Source organism: Eptatretus burgeri, chromosome 7 (genome assembly GCF_056783735.1).
Source record: "Eptatretus burgeri isolate ZD-2024b chromosome 7, Ebu_testis_v1, whole genome shotgun sequence".
Lineage (NCBI taxonomy): Eukaryota > Metazoa > Chordata > Myxini > Myxiniformes > Myxinidae > Eptatretus > Eptatretus burgeri.
The window spans coordinates 42763188-42783192 of NC_140967.1; the positions used below are offsets into that span (position 1 = coordinate 42763188).

At 42.6% G+C, this 20005-nt stretch overlaps 1 protein-coding gene across 8 annotated transcripts in view; it reads left to right on the forward strand.

The window, feature by feature from the left end:
* PEX6 (peroxisomal biogenesis factor 6) overlaps nucleotides 1-20005 on the forward strand; it is a 140233-nt gene that overhangs the window by 56114 nt on the left and 64114 nt on the right. For all 8 annotated transcript variants that reach the window (XR_015060037.1, XM_085888178.1, XM_085888177.1 and 5 more), the window contains 6 exons: nucleotides 1346-1541; nucleotides 1810-1886; nucleotides 2009-2144; nucleotides 13238-13434; nucleotides 18987-19048; nucleotides 19287-19395. Coding sequence is in view for 7 of the 8 variants with exons in the window: in XM_085888178.1 (XP_085744304.1) it covers nucleotides 1346-1541; nucleotides 1810-1886; nucleotides 2009-2144; nucleotides 13238-13434; nucleotides 18987-19048; nucleotides 19287-19395 (777 nt within the window). In the remaining variant the exon portion in view is untranslated. The remainder of the gene's footprint in view (nucleotides 1-1345; nucleotides 1542-1809; nucleotides 1887-2008; nucleotides 2145-13237; nucleotides 13435-18986; nucleotides 19049-19286; nucleotides 19396-20005) is intronic.

Below are 20005 nucleotides of genomic sequence, written 5' to 3' on the forward strand. Positions count from 1 at the left end.
AGGTCATATGAAATTAACAAATTGATCAGTGTTTATTCAGGTCATAAATATATATGCACATAAACTTAACCATAGAAATACATGCTGTGATGAACCAAAGTAACATCTTGGGATTAAAAGTGCAGATTTCTTAAAAACGTTACGTACGTCCTAACGACCTTTGATGTTCTGTTTTCTGAATACAAATTGGCCTTTGGTATTGATTTTTATATCATAGGGCCATCTTGGTAAACTTATTCTATGGTTACAAAATCAAGCTTATAGCCACCAGTAATTTTGTAGCAGCTTGGTAAATGCAATTTGTTACGTACTTCCAAACATTTTTGACCCAATCATGGAAGTGAACCTAAAAACTGGTATGTAGTAATGATCCATGTTGAAACTTGCCATTTTAAATCATCACTTTATGCAGAAGTAAATTGCTATTTAAGATGTTCTCTCAGATGCATTTCAAATTTCTGGAATAACATTTTGTAAGCTTCACTATGACTGGGGGACATTTTGCAAAATATAAGATTTTACGTATTTGAAGGTGCCAAGATATGCAGAAGGTCATAAGAAATGTACTGTTTTGAGGAATTGTTCTATTCTTATGTATAATGATATATATCAAACAAAAAATGCATTTTCAACCATTTAGGACAACATATACAATCATACATGTAACCCATTTCCAAAAAATGAGCGATAAAAATGGAAAAAATAGCCTGTGTTTGGATAAAAAAAACATGCTTTGTAAGCAACTATATCCATAGGACCCATTGCAAAGTATACATTTTCTGAAAGTACAGACACTTGGGCATTATATAACATTAAGATTGTTTATCTTATTAAAACTGGGTTCAATTTCTAAGCTTTCTCCTCATTTAGGACCACAGTGTACACAATTCCATGCTACAAGCCCTCTCTCTCTTTGTATATGTTCTATGCATGGCCGCATCTTTTCAGTCACAAACTCCAGTCGGGGTACAAATATAACTTTGTGTGGAAAGTAACATCGGCTATGTGGCCGGAGCCTCACACAGCAGTGTTGGGGATGGGGGAGGGGCGTAAATTATTTGTAAATGAGTACCGTGTCACGCAACCTGGTGGTGGTAGAAGAGGGTATTTCAATTTCCAAAATTTCCTTTGGCTGCAAAGTGTTACTTATTCACGTTTCTCTTCCCCCGCAATGCCGGGTAAACCTGCTAGTATTTTATAATCCTAGCCACCTGTGGTAATTGATTAGGTGAGAGCTGATTTGTTATTCCTTCCAATTTCGGGTGAGAGACGTGATTCGGTCCGGTTTTATATTCCGCATAATTTTTTTTAAGTGATGGCTTTCTGTTTTCTGAATGCTTGAAAGGAAATGGCCAGTTTTGGTTGTTGCCACTGCAATGACCCCTCGAGCTGTCCTGCCTGCTGTTTGTTCTTGCTTCCTTCACACCATGATCCTTCCACCTTATGGTCCCATAACTCGCCTCAACGCCCTCGTACAACTGACGCGAAATACGCCACTTGGTTCGGATGTGTCCTTGAAAGACTTTGCTCGACGTACGGCTGTAAGTAACCATTGAGAATCGCATTTCACATCAAATGACACACGTAAATTTTGTTTTATTCCACTATGTTATTTTGGAAAGATTATTTGCTTCTTATGGATGACTGGTCAGAGTCGTTTTTGAAGTTGTTTCCTGAAGATAAACAGCGTTGCTTAACCATCCAAACTAAAATGTTAAATGTAAAATTACTTTTGGGCTGCTGCTGATGCTGTTTGCCTCTTGTTCTGCTCTTACTGTATGTGCATATTTTGTGTCCTGTATGCATCAGGGCCTTGTGTTGGGAGACCTTTCCACCCTTGTCGTCCTTGCTTGTCGTGTCGCACACAAGCGCATCAGGGAAGCGTGGTAGGTTAGGCTTAGCTCGTCACTGCTTTTTGGGGTTTTGTTCAATGCTGTGTGTTGATGCACATCGTGTGGTGTGCTGTGCCAAAACACCTTGACACCTTGTTTATTTTTGATTGATGCAGCTGTGTGCAAGGGGATCTGTCGGAAGAGGAGGAACGAGCACTTTGTGCAGCTGGTGTTGCCATAAGGGCTCAAGATTTCGATCTTGCCTTGCAAGAGCTTCATGAAAAACAAGCTTCTTCACTTGGTGCTGCAAAGGCAAGCTTTCTGCTCCCCAAACAATGTGACAAAATAAAATTAAGATGATATGTTGGACTCATCGTAAAGGCCATATACAAATGGATTTCTGTACCCTGGTCAATAAATGGAATGGGGCACAATAAAGCAACGAAACAAGGAATTTTCAAATGGAAAGGGCTATAAAAGAAGAACAAATTGTATAGGGAACAAAAATAATACTTTAAAAATTTCAGTAAATGCGGTAACATCTATTCACTAGTCCAGGTATATGGACGTGTCTGTTGAGATGTTACACTTGTCGAATCACCATGGATGGACAAACGTGAAGGAAGCTGCAAAGGGTGTATTTGGAATGGGTGGGGTGTTGTGTCGGTATCAGCATGGCAGGCTGTCATATTAATTAATGATGTACATAATTGGAGTGGGAGATACACTCTTCAGGCAATATTCATATATAACCTGGTGTTTGCTTCGTTGTTCGGGTGGTGACTTGGGATCCTAGGGTCCTGAGGTCAAGCGCCGTTGGCTGCTGAATTAATACCAGGGGTCGACAGCCTGTCATCCTTCCGAGGTCGGTGAAATGAGTTCCAGTGTCGCAGCCAAAAAGGCTGCACACAAAGGGAAGGGGTGGGTGTGGGTATCAAAGGATTGATTAAATCTGGTGTTGGTGTGGCGCAGGCATGATGGGCCGAATGGCCTCCTCATGCGCCTTAATTCCTAGTAAAGACCTGAATGAGCAAATCTGAGGATCCATCACACAGTCTCCTTTGATGAAAAGCCCATGGCAACACCTGGAAGCAGGAAATGCAATTTTGTACTGTACTCTTCATGTATGTTGATTTTGGGTTGGGCATTTTGAATGGGCCGGTTTGGCATTTCCATTTGCTCTTGATGCTGAGACCCCAAACTCAAATCTCATATGCTATGCTGCTTCCTTTGTTAATTTTCTTTGAAATCTTGAAGTTTTAAAAGTACACAAAAGTTTGTTTTTAATGTCCTTTTCCTGCATGTAAGAAATGAATCTCCCTTGGACATTCAGCCGAAGACAGTATTGTATTTTTTTTAAACCCATAAATCATGTACCTCCATCTTTCAGACCATATCACTGATATGGAAAAATTGAGAGAATGAAGCTCGACTCTAATGGAACTACATTATCAATGACCATCTCATAATGATACAACATTCCTGCAATATTGATGATCTCAGATCAAAGGAATCTCAAGTGTAGCATGCTAACAGTGACAGGTGTGAGTGGAAAAGCCATTTGTGATGTGACAAATGGATTGAAGGAAATAGCTTTGTATATTAAAAATATTGATTTGAAATTATGGAGGAGTAATTGATGAAGCCTGATCATATCTCTAAAATAATACGCTTATTCTGTTTGTTTAATTGTTCTTCTGTCTGACGATTTTCTCTTAAACTAGTCAACCAGGGATCATAAAATCCCTCTACCGATATAAAACACAATGCGTGTTTGTTTGTGCATTTGTCTGTCTCCATTCATAGGCATGATTTGAGAAAGTTTTTTTTTAAAGGGAAATATTTTAACACAACTGGGTGTCACGATGGTCAAAAGACCCAAAGTTCCCCGAGGACCCAAAAGACCCTGACGATCCATAAGGCCCAAAAGACACCAAGAACCCCAAAGACCCAAATAAATGGAGTTGGTGTTCACGACGATGTATTTTTCAAGACAAAAAACAAACTTGAAAGACATTTTCATAAAAGAACAATACATTTGAGGACTCTGACTCAGACTCAAAATAACTGGGGTGGAATTAAACTGAACCACTGTAAAAGTGGGCTAGTACCAAAACACTGGCGAACTTGGTTGCCAATTTTTTTCATCTGTAATACTATACCTGTAAAAGCTACTTGGTGTAATAATATACCTCCAACCTATCATTTTTGATGGGCTTTATACTAGTCTCATCATAAATGCCTTTGTCCCAGGAGTTCCAGTTGTACACTTTTTTTTTCCATTACGAATGACTTTATATGTTGTTTTTTTCTTAACTGCTATTTTTACTGAAAAATCGCAAGATGACGGAATCTCGTGAGATTGTGAATTGAGCATGTTTTTATTTACATTTAACATTGTTCTTAACGAATGGGAACAGGAACATTGTTAATTACAGGAAGAAAGGGGGAGTGGGGGCAGAGTTGTGATGGAGGGGGGTGGTGGTCATAGAATTGAGAGATGGAGGTTGAGGTGTATGAGGGGATACTGTGGACTTGGGGTTTGTGGGATAGATTGGAGGGGGGGTAGTTGAGGACTTGAAGAAGAAAGTGGAAAGGGAGGACGGTGAACTGTGGTGTTGGGGTGGAGAGATGGGAGAGAGAGGTTGAGGCTTTGGTGAGGTGAGGACTTGTGTTTGGGAGGTGTGAGGGCTTGAACAAGAATGGGAAATGGGAAGACAGAGACGGGTGGAGGGGGCAGAGGATTGCGGGGTGGGGGTTTGAGGACATGTAGTGGAGGGGGGGGTTAAGGACTGGGGGATGGGGTGAAGGAGAAGAGGGTTTGAGGACTTGGGTGAAGGAGGAGTTTGAGGACTTGTCCTCAAAGGGGTAAGGGGGTTTGAGAACTTTGGGTGGGGGGGGGAGTTGAGCACAAGTAGTTGGGTTGGGGAGAGTTGAGGACTTGGGGTTGGGAGGAGAGTTCAATATTGTGGGGGTGGAGGGATTGAGTACTTGGAGTTGATTGGGGGGGGGGGGTGGATACCAATACAATATAAGCCTTATTCTGTTTTCTTTGTTTGTGATGATTTTCTACTAAATGACTCCACCAGGGACCATAAAACCCATATCATTATAAAGGTCTTTTGTGAAAGACCCTGAGGCATTCTGGTTGTATATATATTTTTTCATTATAAATGACCTCATGTGTTTTTTAAAATTTAGCTTACTTTTCTTACTGAAGAATCACGATGCCAGAATCTCATGAGGGTGGGGGAGAGAAAAGAGGGGGAGAGAAGAGGGGTGTGGGGGAAAGAGAGGAGCGGGGGGTGGGGGAAAGAGAGGAGAGGGGGTGGGGGAAAGAGTGGAGGGGAACGGAGAGAGTGGAGTGAGCATGGGGAGTGAGGAGGGTGGGGAAGGGAAGGCAGCAAACTGAGGCATTACCGTGGAAAGTGCTTTCATTTATCCATTGCAAATACAAACTTGTTGCTCTTGCCGACTTTGGTTTCTTTGAATCCACATTCTCAACTGTCAGTAATAAGTACTCTTTCTGTTTGGTTTTCAAATGTTTGAGCATATTGGACATATTACAATAATGAGGAAAGTCTATTGAACAAGTGAGCATGCAACTTTCGGACCGTCTTCGTTAACCTTCCTGAAGTAGTTTCAAAGTGCACTTCTGGATCTTTTGGACATGTCAAAACATTGTCAGTCAATATATTGCCTGCGCATCTTTCAGCAAAGCAATCAGCACGCTTTACTGGCCAACTCCAAATGCCTTGCTATTCATTTAAAAGGAACACGGCGTTGGGGCATATTTTGTTTGCAAGTGACTTGCTTTTGCTGCTATTTTGCAAATCGGACACCCCGGAGGCGTGTTCCTTTTCATTTCAAACCTTGCCATTTAATACCATGTGGAACCGAAACATTCCCAACAAGGACGAAAAAAATTTCCCCCCAAAAAAAACCCCCTTCTTTCTATGAAGTAGGAATTGCCCAGAATCGACGTCAATTCCAGTTCACTTCTTGATTTTTTTTTTTTTATTCCATCGTTGCATTTGAGTACTTTGGAATCGATCCGCCCAACACCATTAAGCACTCAAACAAGCACTCCAGTGAAATACTTGATAAAGGCCCGGTCACATCTTGACGTTTTAGCCAACGTATGCCGACTTTTGAATTTTTTTTCTAAAACGCTGGCAGACGTTGAATACGTTATGGGTAAGTTTTGATAACATTGAGAGCACGCTGAAAAACACTGCCATACGTCGTTGTACGTTGGCTTTAAACGTTGTACTTTTTGGTTGTCCTCAAATTTTTTCATGCTTGAAATTTCACGACGTATGCCGGCGTATGACTCACAAGTTCCGATACGCTGGCCACAAGTTGTATGCACGGTCTGCGATCGTTGACAGACGTCAACACATGCTACTTGTAAGTTAATCATAAGTTGAGACACGCCGAGGTAATGTTTAGCGTACCCGAAACTTATTTCTAACCTATGATTAACGTGTTGTTGGCACGTTACGCGATTGTTGCCACACATCGACAGACGTTACTTTTAAGTTACTCATAGGCTGAAAGACGTCGGTATAATGGATCGTCCTTGCGTCAGCGTCCACGGCCACGGCCAGGACACTTATTTGCAGCATTCTTCAAACTTTTCTTCGGCATGACGAGGATGTTCACACTTCGATGTCTAGCTTGGCTATGATTCCAATTGTCCATCGGCAGCGTCTATTTAAAATAGTCGAGTATGATCGTTTTAACACGTTCAGAAGAAACGCTTCAAATTTCCAAACCCCAGCGTCAAAAAACAAAGGCGAGTGACAGCAATTTAAATCGTTCATTGTAAACAATGAAAATAGCTGAGTGGTACCGTTTAAAAGTCGTTGAGTGTAAAAAAAAAAAAATCCAATTGTTGAGCGCAAGCGTCTACTTTCAATAGTGGAGATGCAGCCATTTAAATCATTGAGTGGCAGCCTATGAATAGCAAACCCTACGTCACCGGCAAAGATAAACTGCCGCACAATATGGATAAGTTAGGCTATCGTTGGGCATAGTTTGTTAACGCCGGCTTCACGATAATTATTCGTTGGTATATCGTATCTATAAGTAATCAAAGCGCTCTATGCACATTATTAGTTCATTGTGCATTTGTCCAACCCGTTATGAATAGACCTAAATCGTAAAAACAAGCTGTAGCTTATTGTTGAAAAATCCCCATAAAAAATTAGCCGCGAAGAACTTCGAACAATGGTGAAAAGATGTCTCCTACCCGTGGACACGCGGACGCAAGGACGATCCATCATAACCCACACCCTCCCCCTCACACTCACCTACTACTGCCAACATGAACAAACTACTACTAATACTAATACTGATACTGTTACTGCTGACATGGACATCGACTCAAAAAGGAACTCGAAAACACTGTTGAGTTCCCCTTTTATGAGCAGCATTTTTATATACCAATTCCCAAAACCGCTGGGAACACGTCTTTATATGGCAGTTGTAAGCTAGAAACACATTCATTTTTTTTTTGTCGACCGGAAGACGTCATTGGAATACGTCTACATACGTCGATGTGTGTTGGGACTACGTAAAGAATTGGTTCAAAGCACGTCAAACATAAGTTAGAAATAAGTTTCGCGTAAAAAAGACATTACCGCGACGTGTTTCGACTGATGAGTAGCTTATAAGTAGCCTTTGTGGACGTGTGTAAGCGTCCATATATCGTGTGTAAAACTTATCCCCATCGCATGCGGAACGTGTGTCATACGCCGTGTACGTCGTAAAATTTTGAACATGTTTAAAATTTCTTGACGTACTCTACTTACTACGACGTATGATAGCGTACTTTAGCGTTCTACTCACTTATACCAAACTTACCCGTACCGTATTTGACGTGCCACAACGTTTTAGACACATTTTTCTTAGGTCGGCATACACTGGCAAGATCGCCAAGGTGTGACCGCGATGTTGACACTTCCATTTCTACGGCAGTTATGATTCGAATCGTTGTGCGTCAGCCTTTTAATAGGCTACGTCACGACATCGTCGGCGATGCGTGCAACGCGCTATGCCAAAGTTAGACTATCGTTGGGCATCGGTTGTGTAGGCCGACAACAGGTTAAGCATTCGTTGGTATAAGTTATCTATAACACAACGAAACGTTCTGTGTCCGTTACCAATGCGTTATACATAAGACCAAGTCGCTATGAATACGTCCGAATCTTTAAAAAAAAAAACATCAAAAGGTCAACGTAAGCCAGCGTTTTACATACATTTTAATACGTTGCCATCGCTGGCTAAAACGTCAAGGTGTGACATTTTTTTTTTTTTTTTGGCAGTTGGAACTGCTGCCAAGTCCAAGTCAGCAGTTTAAATTTTGGAATTTGGTTCAGGTTAAGAAATTCTAGACTCTCGAGCTTATCCCATTTCAGCTGCAATGTTTATAAACGTCCAGAGTTTTATTTTTATGGCGATGGAGGAGGGAGCATTTCGGAGGAGGTGGCAAGGGGTTTGGGAGGAGAAAATGTGAGTTGAGGGGAAGGGAAGGCAGACGTGTGGTGGAGCATTAATTACGATTCATATTGTCTCATCAAAATGATTGCGTCGTCGAATAACAGTGAATATTGAAACAAAATAATGTCCGAAATAAGTTTTCTTTTGGTTATACTATAAACACTGCTCAAACATGTCCAGATGCGGCGAGCGCCTGGACACGTCCAGATGCGGCGAGCGCCTGGACACGGCCGGAGACGACCACCGCCCAGACACGGCCGGAGACTACCACCGCCCAGACACGGCCGGAGACGACCACCGCCCAGACACGGCCGGAGACGACCACCGCCCAGACACGGCCAGAGACGACCACCGCCCAGACACGGCCTGAGACGACCACCGCCCGGACACGGTCTGAGACGACCACCGCCCGGACACGGCCGGAGACGACCACCGCCCGGACACGGCCGGAGACGACCACCGCCCGGACACGGCCTGAGACGACCACCGCCCGGACACGGCCGGAGACGACCACCGCCCGGACACGGCCAGAGACGACCACCGCCCGTACACGGCCGGAGACTACCACCGCCCGGGCATGGCCGGAGACTACCACCACCCGGACACATCCGGAGACGACCACCGCCCGGGCACGGCCAGAGACTACCACCGCCCGGACACATCCGGAGACAACCACCGCCCAGGGACAAACTCCTCCCGGACACGTCCGGAGACGACCGCCGCCCAGGGACAAACTCCTCTCGGGCACGTCTGGCGACGACCGCCGCCCGGGCACGTCCGGAGACGACCACCGCCCAGAGACAAACTCCTCCCGGAGACGACCACCGCCTCGAGACAAACACCTTTTGGGGGTATACATCTGGAGGTCTCCTTCCCTTTCATGTACGTATGTTGTTCGTGGTGCCAAAACCAGCTCGTTCTCTAACAACTGCAACCCAAGGTTTGCACTTTTCGAGTATGAACGAACGTACAAGACAGCTACCAATGAAATGGAACTTTGTCAGTTGGGGTCTGTGACTTCTGAATGATGTTTCAGTTACCACCTCAACAGCGTCACCTTTTTGAAACTTTGATTTCAAATAAACAGATACAAAGTCAAATGAGGAAGTTCACCATTGCGTGCAATGTCCATCTCTGATTCCTGTGTTGAGTTGTTTCTGCCCAGTGTCTGTCCAGCTGGCTCAACCCACGCATGTTCACCTCATCCTCCAGGGCTGTCGGACAATTGAGTCCTGTTGCGTTCTCTCTCGTGCGCGCGCTGGCCCGTCCAGGATGATTGAAGAACTCAAAGGAATTATTTCCCGATACACAATGTTAATGAGTTTTAATGAACCTGATTATAATCGGCTCTACATGTTGCCAACCACTCTGGACATATAACGCCTCCTTCACTTATCAGAGTAAAATCGAGCACAGGGACAAACGATGCACGCATCTTGTCACGTCACCTGTCTCCCTAATCTTCCCTGTCGCGGGTTAAAACAGTAACACAGAACAATCCCTTACCTTCCAGCAAATGTGATTCTTGTCCAAACTGGAAGTTTTGTCTCAGAACGTTCCAGCATCTTCACGAATCTCACCAGGCAGTTTACAGTACAATACTGCCATCCACAGTCAAAATTAGCTCATTGCATCTTGAAAACAGTTTATATTACAATTCACCGATTCGTGCTTCAGCAAACTTGTAATATGTAACTGACAATTTTAATCGTTCATTTATAGGCATTTACAAATGTTTATCCATAAGTATCACAACATCTAGCTTTTTACTGACACACCTCCCAGACATGTCCAGAGACGACCACCGTCTGGAGACAACCACCGTCTGGAGACAACCACCATCTGGACACATCTGGAGTATCAAATAATGTGCGACTACAACTCTCTGGACATTTAAATAAGCATGAAAGCTGAAATGCGATATGCTCTAGAATATCTTAACCTGAACCGAATTTCAACACTTAAACTGCAGAATTGACCTTGTCAGCAGTTTTGACTGTTAAAAAAGTGTTCATTTAAAAGTTTAATTTTTGAAATTTGGCTCAGGTTAAGATTCTCGAGCTAATCACATGTGCTTCATTGGTATGATGATCAGACATTTGATGATATGAGTGAGGAGCGTGAAAAAAGCAATGAGCATTTTATCGTTAAACTGTCGCAGCCTGTTCCAAATCAAGGCATCGTTGAGCAGGCCAAACAAAATGGTGAATTAAGACCCTAACAAGCTGAGGGAGGGCTGACTCAGGGATTGACCAAGGATGATGCCTTGATAAAAGATAATTAAATAAGGCCATTAATTATCTTCAAAAAGGGGTGTTTAAATTAACCCAAATACCAAATTTTCACTCTTGCACTACCTTGGAGTTCCCTTGGTATACGTGCAAAGTTTGTGGCCGCTAGGTTTCGTGGTTTTAGAGTTATGGAGGAGACTCACTGATGGTCTGACACACACTGACATTTTATTAAAATAGATTTTAAAATTGTTCTGAACAAACGGGAACAGGAATGTTGTTAAGAATGGGAGAACAGGGAGTTGGAGTGGAGGGGTGCATATATGTAGTTGGGAGGGAGAGGTGGAGGCATTGGGAGGGGAGGTTGAGGACTTAGGATTGCGGTCTTGGAGTTGGGAGGGAGTTGCAGATTTGAAGGGGGGAGGGAGGAGAGGATAGAGAGTTGGGGGGGGGACAGAAAGTGGATCGAGAGCTGGGAGAGGAGGTTTGTGGATTTCTGGTTGAGGACTTGGGGCTGGGACGGGGGGGAGGGGTGAAGACATGAAGAAGGGGGATCAGAGGACAGGGTTGGGGTGGAAGGGGGAAAAGATTGGTCAGAGAGTTTGAAAACTTGGGGTGGAGAGGGGATTAAAGACTTGGGGTTAGCGGTGGGGTTGAGGACTTGGGGTTGGATTAAGGGAAAGGGAGTTGCAGTTGCATTTTGCATTACGCAAAATTTCTGCAGGTCCCTGCGACTCTGGAATGATAACGATAAAATCCATCATTCCATAAACTCATAGACCCATAAATACACCTATAAATTAACCACCGATGTAAAGATTGTAATTATACTGATACTGTTGAATGTTGACCACGGCTATAATTTTGATCACTTCCAGAAAGTTTTTGTTTTATCCTGCTGGAAGAAAACCAACGTCGGCTCCTGGTCATAGGCAAAAAAAGACATCAGTGGTTGTGTTTACATGTAAAGTGAGCCCCGCGTTCGGTTTTTGTGCCAAGAATGAGGAAGAGGAAGCATGAGCAATGACCTATCCACCCAACTCTTTCCTACAATGTAAAATTTCATGCCTTTATAGTTGTTTGCCCTGCCTTCTACATGTTGTGCACAACAAATGATGCAGCAGAATAGCCATGTTATCTCCACTCTCTGCCAGTTTGGTGGAAAAAGAAGAGGTGGGTGTTCATTGTCACATGCTAAACGATTCATTGAAAGCTATTTGGTTGTGGAGTGACCGCACCCGAAAAGGTTGATGGTTGGAGTTATCATTGTCCTCATTAATCGTAGATGTGACCAAGCTTAAATGTGATGCAGGTGAAATGTCTTGTTGAGATTTATTTTTATTTGCAGTATACATACATCATCGAGGCCCGTGGAAGAGCTAGTACTAGTTCACTGAACAGATCAGTATGCAACAGGACAATAGGAGCAGCAGAGAGAGAGAGGGGGAAAACACAAACAGCAGAGCAGATGGCCAAGACAGGGTGAAGCGGACAAACAATGGGTGTGAGGAGGAATGGGAGAGCAGGAGAGGATGCATGGGGTAGACAAGATGGATACAGAAGGAAACTCTCAGGAGGGAAAACTGGAAATTTGGAAGGAGGATGGTTTGAGGTGGGGGTGGAGGGGGGGTTCACGAGGGTCGAAAAGATCATGGTTTTGGATTGGGGACGATCTGAGATGGTGGTGAACAGCTGTCTTGAAGATCTGGAAGGAAGAATGAGATTGAAGAGTATGTGGAAGTTGGTTCCACAGGTGAGAAAGAAAAGAGGACCAAATGAGTGGAGGTGAGCAGTGACCCTGGATTTAGGTATGCAGTTTCACCAGAAGGGGATTTATGGTGGACCGTTTGTATCCTGAGGGGGAGCACAAAGCACTGGCAGGGCTTAAGGTGCAAGAACAGACATGAGGCTGTAGAAGACTGAAAGACCACCGACCTGTCTGCGATGGCGAAGTGATCGCCCCATAGACTTAGCTTCATCGCGGGAGATTCTAATAATCTTAAAGGCCTTGGTTTCCACGGCGTCAATCTGAGCAATATGTGTCAATGTTTCCATGGCGTCAAGCCAGCCCAGAGGGCAGAGCAGTACTCCATCAAGCTGTGGATTAAAGTCTTGTTGATCTTTTAGAGATATCATTTGCATTGTGTATCCTGAAAAACAATATGCTTTGATGGAAAAAAGTGATATTGTGCAGAATTTGCAATCACTGGAATGTCCAAGTGCAGCTTATACTCTGCTTAATGGTTGAGTGTTATGATTATGCCAATGTAATCATTCGGAATACAATTTTAAGATCTGCACGAAGCAAACAGAGATCTCGGAAGAACGTAAGTGGAATATCACTAGCTCGGAAAATGATGCTGTTGCAGGTATCTGTGGCTGCATTGAAGCTACTGCAAAATCACCTTGTACAAAATCACCTTGCTTTTTATAAATTGTTGCTTGTAAATCATGGTCGTGTCATTGGTGGCAATGTTCAAACCAATTAATTTTTATGAATTATTAAACCCTCCCACTTTGTGCTGTTTCTTTGATTGATTGAACTAGTGCTTTAAATTCCATCTTTTTGAAATGTAAAAGTTGACTCAGAAAATGTGTTTAATTGACAGGATTTATTAAACCCATCGGGTTTTTTGTTCTTATCTACTGTACATCCTTAAATCCTGCCAGGTACCTGACGTTCATTGGGAGGATGTTGGTGGATTAGATGAGGCTAAACGGGAGCTAATGGACACCATGCAGCCTCCACCAGGCCTGTCCGGCCTCTCACTGCGCCGTGCAGGACTGCTACTTTATGGGCCGCCGGGTACTGGCAAGACTCTTCTCGCCAAAGCACTGGCCACCGAGACTGGCATGACTTTCCTGAGGTCAGCAAAGGGGCCAGGGAGAGCAGATAATGAGTACTGTATTTTCATGCAAATAACCCGCCCCTGGTATACCCCGCACCTGGGGAAAAATTGCTCTTGGAAAATTTCAGACATGTGTAACCCACACACATGTATATCCTGCATGTCAGGAGTGGGTTCAGTGAGAAAGTTTGTTGTAGAGTGCTCGCCAAGTGGCTTTAGCATTCAAGCAAACACTCCATTCAAAACTGTTGATGAGGAATGGCTGGCTTAGCAAGTGCTAGCTCGCTGTTTGGTAACTGAGCACACCCTAGGTCTGTCGCAAACCACTTCAAAAAGATACCATTTTGCACTTCCGAAACAAACCAGTTGAGGACCGAAGGTGGACAGAGGTTATGTTTCCACCCCAGTCTGTTTTGTTTTTCTTTTTGTCCGTCTGTGAGCAAAATATCTCATAAAGTTGTGGATTGGTTTGGACAAAATTTGGTAGGCAGGTTGGATGCGTGACTAGGATCAATTGATTCGATTTTTGTTCAGGTCCAGATCCAGGTTTGGCCTATTGGTGAGACACAAAATGTAAACCGTTAAGCCTGGTAGAGGGATGCACTCTCCCGAGGCCGTTGTAGTTTATTACTTGTTTCTGTGTGGTTTTTTTTTCTTTTTTTAAACGTACTTGCATGCTGGAGAGTTTTATTTTTATTGCACGATGAATGATCTTGTCGATTACGTGTGAAAACACTTCGCATTAAATAGTGTTACTATTATACAATGGGCAGCAATAATACCATGCACAGCAGAACGTAGTGTCTGTGTCAGTCCACCACCAGCCTCACATTTAGTTACACATAGAATTATAACGCTTGATAGCTGGAATTATAGAATTTAAAATTGCAAGTAATACAAATAAGTTTTTTATTTTTTTTTGTTAATATCAGAAGTACCACTTGGAAGTACACTTGTGAGCTCACAAACTGGCTAGCTCCATTTATGGCTATTGGATTATTAGAACAGTTGATAAATATAGCAGACAGTTATTACGAAGGTTGTTCAACTTTAAGATGAGAGTCGATTTTTTTTTTTTTTGTCTCTGGTGCAGTGTATAATTTGTGCGAGAAAACTGAAATTGTGAAATTTATACACTTGCACATCTATGTGTTCAAGCACACTGAATTTTCAGTTTGACCCTCGCATTCCAACGGTATGTAATTATTAGGCATATTCACCTTGGCCGACAGAGGCTTCACCGTGTTTTTCAGTTATCCATATCGATAATTATCATACATCTGGAGAGGAGATATGGATCTCGAAAAGATACCACTTGGCATGTTTTTTTTCACTTCTGCATTTCTCCTGGTCTATTTATTGACTTGCAAAGGACAAAGATGTGGACAGTTCGTGCTGAATTGATGCCATAAAACTGTGACCATGACCTGCTGAATTATCCAAATTGCCACGCTTGTGTTTATTGATGTCTATTTAAACTTTATACCACACTTGTGTTTATTACCTCTGCCGCCGAAGGTGGAAGGAGGTTATGTTTTCATCCCGCTCTGTCTGTTTGTCTGGTTGTTTGTTTGTTTATTTGTGAGCAGGATATCTCAAAAAGTTGACGGATCCGGATGAAATTTGGTGGGCAGGTTTGGGTGTGTGACAAGGACGAACTGATTAGATTTTGGTGAAGATGCGTCTCCGGATCCGTCTACGAGAATTTTTTTAAGTGATTCTTCACCATTGAGAGATAGGGCGAAACCGATATATAGCACGATATCTCAAAGTTGTGGATGGATTCGGATGAAACTTGGTGGACAGGGTTGGGTGTGTGTCAAGGATGAAACGATTAGATTTTGCTGCAGATCTGAATCTGGATCTGAATCTGGATCTGGATATGAGAATTATTTAATTTTTGAAGTGCTTCTTCACCATTGAGAGATGGGGACAAAAATGATATATAGCATGATACAGTATTTCAAAAATGTATTGAGCTCGATATGTTCTCGTGGATCAGGCATTGCATGCCGGAGGTATGTGCTCTGCCGAGTGCCCTTCTAATTAACCTCCACCATCTTCGAAGATGGATGGAGGTTACTGTTTTCACCCCTTTCTGTTTGTTTGTTTGTTTGTTTGTTTGTTTGTTTGTTTGTGAACAGTATTACGGAAAAACTCCTCGACGGATTTCGACGAAACTTGGTGGCGGGGGTTAGGTATGGTCCAAGGATCATGCCATTAAATTTTGGACTTGGTCCCCCCCCAAAAAAAAATTGTTGGAGAATGTTTTTTTTTTTGCATTTCTGCATGTTTTAAGTGATTTCCAACCCCCCCCCAAAAAAATTGTTACCCCCCCCAAAAAAATTTAGAGAAAAAAAATGTTTTTGCATTTCTACATGTTTTAAGTGATTTCCAACCCCCCAAAAATTACCCCCCCCCCAATTTTTTTTTTTTTTTTTTGCATTTCTACATGTTTTAAGTGATTTCCAATCCCCCTCCCAAAAATAATTGTTGGAGAAAAATAAATTTTTGCAACTTTTTTTTCAACAAAATTTCGATTTCTTTTTTTTGCATTTCTACATGTTTTTAGTGATTTCCAACCCCCCCCCTCCCCAAAAAAAAAAAGTTGGAGAAAAGAACTATAACTGTCAGCACTGTTGACATCATATTTAATGAACAAGATATAAGGTTCACTTGAGTGACCCAGCAGTATTGGCGGCAGAGGTTTTGCACTCTCCCAAGTGCTCCCCTCCAGTTAACCTCCGCCATCGAAGGTTACTGTTTTCACCCCTTTCTGTTTGTTTGTTTGTGAACAGTATTACGGAAAAACTCGTCGACGGATTTCGACGAAACTTGGTGGGGGGATTAGGTATGGTCCAAGGATCATGCCATTAGATTTTGGACTTGGTCCAAAATCCAATATGGCCGCTATGGCGGCCATTTAAAAAAAAAATTTGAATTTTTTTTTGCATTTCTACATGTCTTAAGTGATTTCCAACTCCCCCCCCAAAAAAAAATTGTTAGAGAAAAAAAAAATTTGCAACTTTTTTTTTCAACAAAATTTCGATTTTTTTTTTAATTTTTTTTTTTTTTGCATTTCTACATGTTATAAGTGATTTCCAACAAAAAACATGCCAAAATTATAATTGCGGCTGATTTTGGAACTTCAGGTGGATATACCCACGTAAAATCAATTTCTGTCTCAAGGAATCTAGTTATGACGAATGAATTGAGTATGTAAAAGTTAAAAGTAAAAGGGAAAGTTGCAAACTATAATTCTGTGAGCACTGTTGACGTCAAATTGAATGAATAGAATATCAGGTTCACTTGAGTGGCCGAGCAGTATTGGCGGCGGAGGTTTTTCACTCTACCGAGTGCTCCCCCTCTAGTTCTTAATGTGTTTATCAAATCAGAGCTGTTCCTAACACTTTATAGATGTCTTTCAATCCCGACAAATCCCACACACTCACCTTGTCCTTCTGAAAGGACTGTCTGGCAAACTCATTCATATGCTTCCTAAACAATCCACTTGAAGAGAATAATCACTCAAACTTTTGGGCCTCACCATTAGCTATGTTCTTTCTTGGGCAGACCATATTTCCAAGATGACATCCAAAGCCAGCCACCGACTGGGCATCCTTTGTCGTACAAGGTTTAACGTCCATCCGTGGGATGGCACACACATTGATGAATCACTCTGCCTGTGCAACACTGGGATGCTAATTTATAGCTGCGTCGAGTTTTGAACCCAGGCGAGACTGCTTAGAGGTAACTGTGCGTCCCTGTAGGTTATCCTGCCAGCCCTTAGCATAATGTCTTCTGAATATCTGTATTTGTATCTTCAAAGATCCCCTTTTTATTAAATTGAGTTAAATGTTCAGCAGATCTGGAACACACACTGGTGTCAAATGGACATCTTTTCTGGATAGTTGTCTGACAGGATGGTGCAGAGGCAATGCACTTCCTTTTGAGCTGTCTCGTCTGGATTTGATTGCCAATACAACTATAAACGGCCCCCTTGGTGTTTTGCAGGCAGATTGTTGCATCAATGAGTGAGCACAACCATCATTCAGGTGGGATGTCAAACTGGGGAATCATCTGCCAGTATTGATTGCTGATGGATGTTGCAGATCCCATGTAGTCCATGGGCTGCACAAGGTTACCTTGCATCCCCGCCCCTTGAACTCCACTTGATTTGTGTATTTTTGTCCCTTGTGATGTCTTGGGTGAGAAAAAGATGTTGGTATAAGATATCTTAGGTTGAAATTGTACTTCAGAAACCCTGTTGATCGGTACCCATAATTGCGTGAAGTGATTTTTATACTCTGAAATTCTGGGGGTATGGTTTGTTTGCAGGCTCCTGTCTCATTTTGAATATACTGTTCATTGAATGTTGTATATCGTTTGAAAGGTTATTCAATCACCTGTTCATTGGTGTATGAAATGTGCATTTCTGAAAGCACAAATATTCATCCAAACAGAGTCCATGGGCCTATTACTCTCACGTGCAATCACATTGACAAACTAGAACGGCACTCAATCGAGCGCATACTTCCAACAGCCTGAACAGTTTGTTTTGTATCCCACTGATGGGCCGGATCTGGATCTGGATCTGGACCTTAAGCAAAATCAAATATCCACTTGTTCTTTGTCACCTCCACCAACTCATGCACCTCGTTTTGTCATAAGTCGTCCACAACTTTTTGGTTAAAATAACATGTGATACTGCATATTGTTTTGGCCTCCATCTCTCAATGGTGAAGAATCACTTAAAACATTTAAAAATTCTCGTATCTGGATTTGGATCTTCACCAAAATCAAAAGTCTTTGTCACACACACCAAACCTGTTCCCAGACAGACAGGAGTGAAAACATAACCTCCATCCAGCATTGGTGGCACTGCCTTGTGCCACCTCCATCCAGACCCCAAAATATGTATTTGCTTTCTTCTCCAAAACTACACACAATTTTGATGAAACTTGACCACAATCTTCATCACCTGTGATGTACCAAAGTTTGTTGACACTATTTAAAAAATTGGGGTCTCAGTGGGTTTAGGGGGGGGGGTGCGGGGTGGTGCTCCCCAAAATAGATATTTACCATAACATTGGTGAATTGGTACTGGTACATTTTGCTGATTCCGTCCCACGTTGACTTCCTGCTCAGTATCATTTTTCTTCCAGGTGAGCACCCAGGAGTATTGCCCCTATTTTTATAAGTAAACTCTGTTGAGTCATTGTGAAGAAATTGATTAAAAACTCTCTATTATAGTCAAATATGAACTGCAGATCCAAATTGTACATTGTGAAATGTAGAAAGAAATTGAGTTTTTATTTTTTTGGTGGGAGGGGGTCATCCCAAACTTGTGTGACATTGTTTGCATTTATTGAATGTTGGGAGGTGCTGTACTATTTCATTGTGGAAGTGGGGGGGGGGGGCAGGGTGTGGGAATACCAGTGAAATGAATTTTTCATATGATGACCAGTCCACCAAACATGACCATTGGTTATATATGCTCTCTCTTGTACTTGTGTTGTGCTTCCTACCTTTTGAAATCATTTGTACTCATTCATGTCTGTGATTAACAGTGTGAAAGGCCCAGAACTGATCAACATGTACGTGGGACAAAGTGAGGAGAATATCCGTGAAGGTGAGACGAATTTTGCAGTACTTTTCAACAGTTATATAAAATCGTCATTTGTACATGGTTGCAGGGTATGGGCAACACATTCCCTGCACAATTTGGTGCAGTACAACTTCTTCTCTTAAGGAATTTGCACATACACAGGTGTGTCTGATTGAATCTAAAGCATTTTGCATCATGAAGCATCAACCCTCTCATCGATTGACTCGCATCCAGACCTGATCCTTTCCTATTTTCTCATCAGTTTTTGTTCGTGCTCGCATGGCGGCTCCCTGTGTGGTCTTCTTTGATGAGCTTGACTCTCTAGCCCCAAATCGTGGCCATAGTGGTGACTCGGGAGGTGTTATGGACAGGTGAGGCAGGGTCTGCGTGCGCGATGTGAAAAGCGGGGTTAAGCAATTGGTTCACTTTGTTTGTCTATCTGTCTGCAAACGTCACTTTATGATCGAGGAACAACTTCATTTCAGTTGAATGGTATATTTTGAACACGAATCGGAACACAAACCTGCAGTTTAGCAGTACTTTAGCTCTGAATTTGGCAAATTGTATGGAATCTCGTTCCGATCGTGCATGTGCAGAGAGTAATTAATTTTTTTTCATCTGTTTGCCTGCCTGGCAGTCAAACAAGATTGAAAATCATTCCAAACAGGAATCTTACTGTTTTTAGGGACATCAGAAAGGACACAAACAAGTATACTTGAACAGTAGAACTTTCGCCTGGTGTTGGTGTAGTGGTTAGCGTAGCGGCTTGGGATCCAAAAGGTTCTGAGTTCAAGCCCCGTTGGCTGCTTGAATTAATACACACCAGGAGGTTGACTCAGCCTGTCATCCTTCCGAGGTCGGCGAAGTGAGTACCAGTGTACTGAGCCCAGTGTATGCCCTGGTTAGAATAGGTGTACCATATCCCTGTGTCGTAAGAGGCGACCAGGGTTGCGTCAGGAAGGGCATCCAGCGTAAAAACTA